Source organism: Aphanomyces astaci, assembly GCF_000520075.1.
Source record: "Aphanomyces astaci strain APO3 unplaced genomic scaffold supercont1.33, whole genome shotgun sequence".
Lineage (NCBI taxonomy): Eukaryota > Oomycota > Saprolegniomycetes > Saprolegniales > Verrucalvaceae > Aphanomyces > Aphanomyces astaci.
The window spans coordinates 367,813-373,517 of NW_009798296.1; the positions used below are offsets into that span (position 1 = coordinate 367,813).

Consider the following 5,705-nt stretch of genomic DNA (forward strand, 5'->3'; position numbering starts at 1 on the left):
TAAAATAGGTAAGTTATATTAATAGTTACTGTATTCACTGTCAATATGATATATTACTATTAAAATAGGTAATATATAATACTATTCATAAAGTTATTGTAGTGCTTTCTTTGTAGGGATGGTGGCAGTTGTTGTAGTAGTCATTGTCCCAGCCTGCCTGCCATGCTTCCCTCGCCACAAACTACCAATGCAAGATGCATACGAGTATAACGTTATACTTCGAAGTATACAATATATATACAACCGTCGTAGTCTTATGTTCCATTACAACTGTACAGCAGTGTTCTACTATTAGTACTAGTAGTAAGTACTAGTATATCATCCTATCCATATCACCATGCCACCAACGCCGAGATCGCCGCCACGACGACCGCCATCGTGGCCACATGTGTCAGTGTTCCGCCCGACACTGGCGATTTGCTCGGGTCTTGCAAGGGCAGTACCCCCGAGCCCGGGATGCTCCACTCGAACGTCTGGCACAACTGGTGGTGCTGCTGGTTATTGCAGTCGGTGCTTCCTTTAAAGAACACCGTGTACGTGCCGCTGGGACTCGTGGTAGCCAATCCAGCGCCAATCTCGTTCGAGTAGTACCCCCAGTCTTGAGGCTGCAGATCAAATTTCAGTTCTCGGGACTCTCCAGGACCTAGCCATATCTTTTGGAATCGCTTGAGCAGTTTGGTTTCCGCGGTCGGGCGGGTCGGCGGCGGCGTCATGAACAGCAGCACCGTCTCTTGGCCTGCAATCGCCGCACTGTTTTTGATCGTTACTGACACCGTGAGCGTATTCTTGCCCTTGGACGACGAATAACTTAGACTTTTGGAGCTAAGGGAGACGCTGGAATACTCAAATGATGCGTAGCTGAGCCCGTCGCCAAAGTGGTACTCGGTCGGACACGCCGACACATTTCCGTGCACCTTGTTGATACAGTGCGTTGCATTGCGCATATAGTATGGCGACGCCAAGTTGACAAACGAATCGGTCTGGGGGTACGTGTACGGAAGCTTGCCGCTTGGATTCACCTTGCCGAACAAGACGTCGGCGATCGCTTGGCCGCCCATTTCCCCCGGTAAGCCCGCCCACAGCACCGCCGATGCCAGCGTCGGCAGCCGACCGAGGAGCCGCGGCCGGCCTTCCGTGAGCACCAAGATGATCTTGGTACCCGTCGCCGCCAATGCTTCGACGTACGTGGTAAAGCCAGGGGGCAGTTCCTGGGGGTCTTTGTTGCCGCCATCTTCAGCGTACGTACGCTCGCCGAGCGCGACGATTGTATACGTGGCAGCCTGAGCGAACAGCTTGGCTTTGGCAAAGTCGTCGGCGCTCGTGATATTGCCAGATTCCATCTGAACACCGCCAAGGTATGGCAACGTCGACCCATTCAACCCGAGGATCGTTTCAATACCTTTGCGAATGGAGATCCCGTTCGGAAACATACCGTTCCCGGACGTGCCTTGCCAGTACAGCGACCAGCCTCCGCAAAGGTACCCCACGTCGTCCATCGACGGCCCCGTCAAAAACAACGACGACAGGGGCAACTTTAGCGGGAGGACCCCTTCTTCGTTCTTGAGCAACACGATCGACTCGTGGCCCGCGGCGAGCGCCGCCGCTTTCGACGCGGCATCCCCCACCGACTCGACCACATCCGCCCCCGGCACCGGCTGGTTCCACAGGTCCAGCTGGAGCTTTAGCTTGAGAATCCGAGCCACCGACTCGACGAGCCGCGCACGTTTCAGCCGCCGTTGCTGCAGAAGTTTCTGGCCGTGCGTGATAAATGTGATGTCCCACGGGGTCATGCTCATATCGTACGATGTTTTGTTCAGGCTCATGTCGACAGCGTCCAGGTCCGACGTCACGACCTTGTGGTCGCGGCGGAGTAGGTACATCTCGCCATAGTCCGACACGAGCATGCCCTTGAAGCCGAGGTCGTGGCGAAGCAATGCCTTGGACGTGAGCTCGTTCGCGGCCACGGGTACCCCATTGAGCGCAATGTACGACCCCATGACGCTCATCACGCCTACGTCCACCGCGGCCTTGAATGGCGGCGCGTAATAGTTGAGAAGCTCGTAAGACGACGCGTTCACGTTGCTACGGTCGTTGCCGTCGATCGGGTTCGAGTACGCGATCAAGTGCTTGACGCACGCAGCGACTTTCTGGCTTTGCATGCCTTCAATGTACGCAGACGTCAAGATGGACACGGCGGTCGGGTCTTCGTTGAAGCTCTCGTAGATGCGCGACCAGTGCTTGTGTCGAGCGGGCTCCATCATCGGACCAAACACCCATGGAATCCCCGCGGCCTTGGTGTCCCGACCAGTGTACAGACCCATCATCCGCGCCAATGTCGCGTTGAACGTCGCGCCCGCGTTGATCGCGTGCGGGAAAATGACCGCCTTCTGCACGTAGTTGGCGCCGTGCACAGAGTCGAGACCGTACAAGATCGGGATCTTCAGGCTCGACGACGTGTGCATGCTCTGAATCTTGCCGATCGCGGCGCGGTACTCGCTCGTGTTCCAGTTCACGCGGTTGTCTTGCGGGGCGAGGAACGGGGCGTTCAGGTACGACCCGACTCCGAGGTCGGCATACTCTTGGACTTGGGACTCGTTGAGCTCTTTCGCGCCCTTGACGTCGAGGAGGAACGAGCCAATGTCGATTTGGTTCATTTGCGCGAGGAGTTGGTCGTCTGTCTAAAGTGACGCCGCCATCACGAGTGAGAGATGCAAGAGGGGGAGAGAGATAGGGTAGGGGGTATGCATGTACTACCAGCGTGTCGAGCATCTTTTGCACCTGCGCGTCCATCTCGGCGTCGGTGGGTGTGGTCGCGGCGACACGAGCGCCCAAGGCCGCCAGAAGAACGTAGCACACCTTCATGGTCGCAAGATAGAAAAGTGACCGGTGGGTGGCATGTAATTTCGACGCAGATGGTGTAGCCAATGGCCGTGCGTCAAGTCTAGAAATCCCTTAAATCAGACTTCTTCCATTCTCCATACCAAGCAAGGCAGCGATGGATACAGTCAGTATACTAACTAGTATATATAAAGATTCGTCGTCACATATCTCACGTATATGTCCACAGGCTGCTCCAAATATTAGCTTGGCCACCATGGTGGAGCGGCACCACGGGGTGTATGTCATATAATATATTCTTAACTAACGTTATGTGCTAAGTGACGACAGTTGGGTAGAAGTGGGCCACCATAGTCAAATCAAGTAGAAAACCCGGCCCCGAACGCTTGTAACTACCATACATATATTGGTGTTGCTCGACGGTGTCGACTACTACTACTACTAGTCGGTTACTACCTGGTAAACTGTACAGTACATGAATTCAGTTAACGACAGGTTACTCGTAAGTGATGTGTGGGTTTACAGTCAATTTGACTCCTTGCTTTTTCAACAAGGCAACCAACAGGGTTCCAACCTGGATGCACAGCTTTCAGCCTGTAAGTGTGCGGTACACTTTTACGGTCACAGCCGTTTGTAAGGAACTCAACCTGCGTCTCAAGTTGACAAAATTAGACATCGAGCAGTATCATTCTGCATCGTCCATAGGTACTATTAATAGTATGTACTAGTAGTAAGCAACCCTGGCAATCAGTCTCGTCAAGTCGTGCCTTGGGGGGTTGTGTGTTGACAACGACATTGAATACTACGGTACTAGTACTATTTATAGTACTGTACAGTACTAGTATTACGCACATTCTATATCATTTGACAATACTGCAGTACTGTACTCCATTGAAAGGTGGCAAAGCATTAAATAAAAATGAGTTTCTAAACTTTGGATCGCATATTTATTTGTATAGGTTATGACAATATAAAGTATAATTCATTCCAGTGAGGATCGTTGTCATAGGAAATATTTCACAGGAAACGTATTATCACAGGATCCTCGGGAAAATTAATTTGCAATGTGGACATGGGATACAATCAGTTGTGACAAACGGGATCTGCCTTGGGTGATGCACGTATTGTACTAGTAATGAATAAAACGCTGGGATATTTCCCACTTGAACTTCAACGTACTAATCCTGCGTAGTACTTCGAAGTACTTTTAATACACTGGTATGTGTACTGTACATGTTTTTCGTACAAAGGTGATTTGGTGTGGTTTCGTCATGTACAGTTAATTTACAGTGTTCGACAAAAATAGGTGCCAAGAAAAATTAACAGTAAGTCACAAATCCTTTAATTTTCGTAAATATTACTACGTAGTACAAGTGAACGTTGCACCATAGTACTACAGTAGAATCAAATTGACATCCATAAATAGGGGTAACATTCCTCAACATTAAGTAAGACAGTCATCGACCAAGCCTTCAAAACGGAAACTATGGGAAAATGTTCAAGAAATCTGGATACCGTTCAGCCAAGACTGAAAACCGTACAAGCAAATTTTCTTCCCGTAACCCTGTAACCCTGGGACTTCGTCCTACCCCCGCGTGTACATACTTCGAAGTATAATGCTAAATCCCCAGGGTTGAGGTGAGGTGGTCAGAGTACAAAAATTATGCCTCATTTAACTAGAGTTTAATAGATTGAACGGTTTTCAGTCTTGGCTGAACGGTATGTTTTGTTCAGGGTTTGTCCTTCAAAACGGATATTCCCAATGAGAAGGCTTGCGTTTAATTAAACGTTGGGACATTTCCTACTTGAACTTTCGAGGGATGTGTTTAAGTGTGTTTGATGGTTTTTGTCGTGTAGTGTGTGACAAGAATTGGTCCTTTGGACAGCGCAAAGTGTATCCTAGATTGCGGTGGTCAAAATAATCTTCGAATATATTCAGCCAATAATACTACGGTAAATGATTTCGAACAATTGATTGGCTATAAGTCATCGTAATTCATCGGTGCTTGTCTCGTTCCCTTGTGTGTTCAACCAATTTCGCTTCTCCACATGCTTTCGTGACGAAAAAATAATTCCCTTAATGCATCACAATTTGAAGTACCACCGTATTGTGAAACTTACTAAAATCGGACAGAAAGACACCTGTATGATTCGTGCCTGGTCAAGCGTTAGAGCACCCCCACTCAACTACTACAGTAGCGTTTATAGTCGCACCGGTGGGGATGCTCTGACCCTAATACTCCAAAATTGTATTTTTCAGCCAGATTTTAGTGTTTTAATTCTCCCACTGCGGGACTCTAAGCTCTAGCGTCGACACTATCCGGCCATCTCCGCCGCATGCCCAAATATTTCCCCCATAACGTTAACCCAGAACTTCGAACTTTTCGTTGCAGTACGGATATTTTGGAGATTATCCGGGTGATTCTATCCCTGTAAAAATATAAAGATAGAAGAATCACCTGGTAAAGCGATGTATATGAATTTTACACATTTCCTTCAACGTGCCATGTGCATTACACAGGACTGAGCCATATGAGTATCAAGTCGTCTGAATTGTGTGATGGTTAAGCGTCTAGCTATAAGACCAGAGGTTGCGGGTTCGGGCCCTGATGTTTGTGCCATACTTTTTCACTCTTTTTAATATGAGCATACCTTGTTGTGAAAAGCACCCTCCTCCTATATCGACTATGGCACCAAGTACTCACCTCTGCAGATCGGCCATCCTCAGGAGGAGTCGTTTTACTATTATACGCCTTGGTTCCCACGAAATTTTGACTAGTTACGTTTTTTACCTGGTAATTAGGTTAAATGTGCTGAATTATCCGGATACAATGAAAACGTTCGTACGGATAAGTGCTGTTCACAAA

General features: G+C 48.7%; 1 protein-coding gene across 1 annotated transcript; it reads right to left on the reverse strand.

The window, feature by feature from the left end:
* Window positions 1-219: 219 nt before the first annotated feature.
* On the reverse strand, window positions 220-2,870 carry H257_11336 (hypothetical protein). The gene is made up of 2 exons (XM_009838233.1): window positions 2,755-2,870; window positions 220-2,678 (listed from the first exon to the last, which is right to left on the reverse strand). Exons 1-2 carry the CDS (start codon window positions 2,860-2,862, stop codon window positions 333-335), a joined length of 2,454 nt encoding a protein of 817 aa, XP_009836535.1. The 5' UTR covers window positions 2,863-2,870; the 3' UTR covers window positions 220-332.
* Between the last annotated feature and the right edge of the window lie 2,835 nt (window positions 2,871-5,705).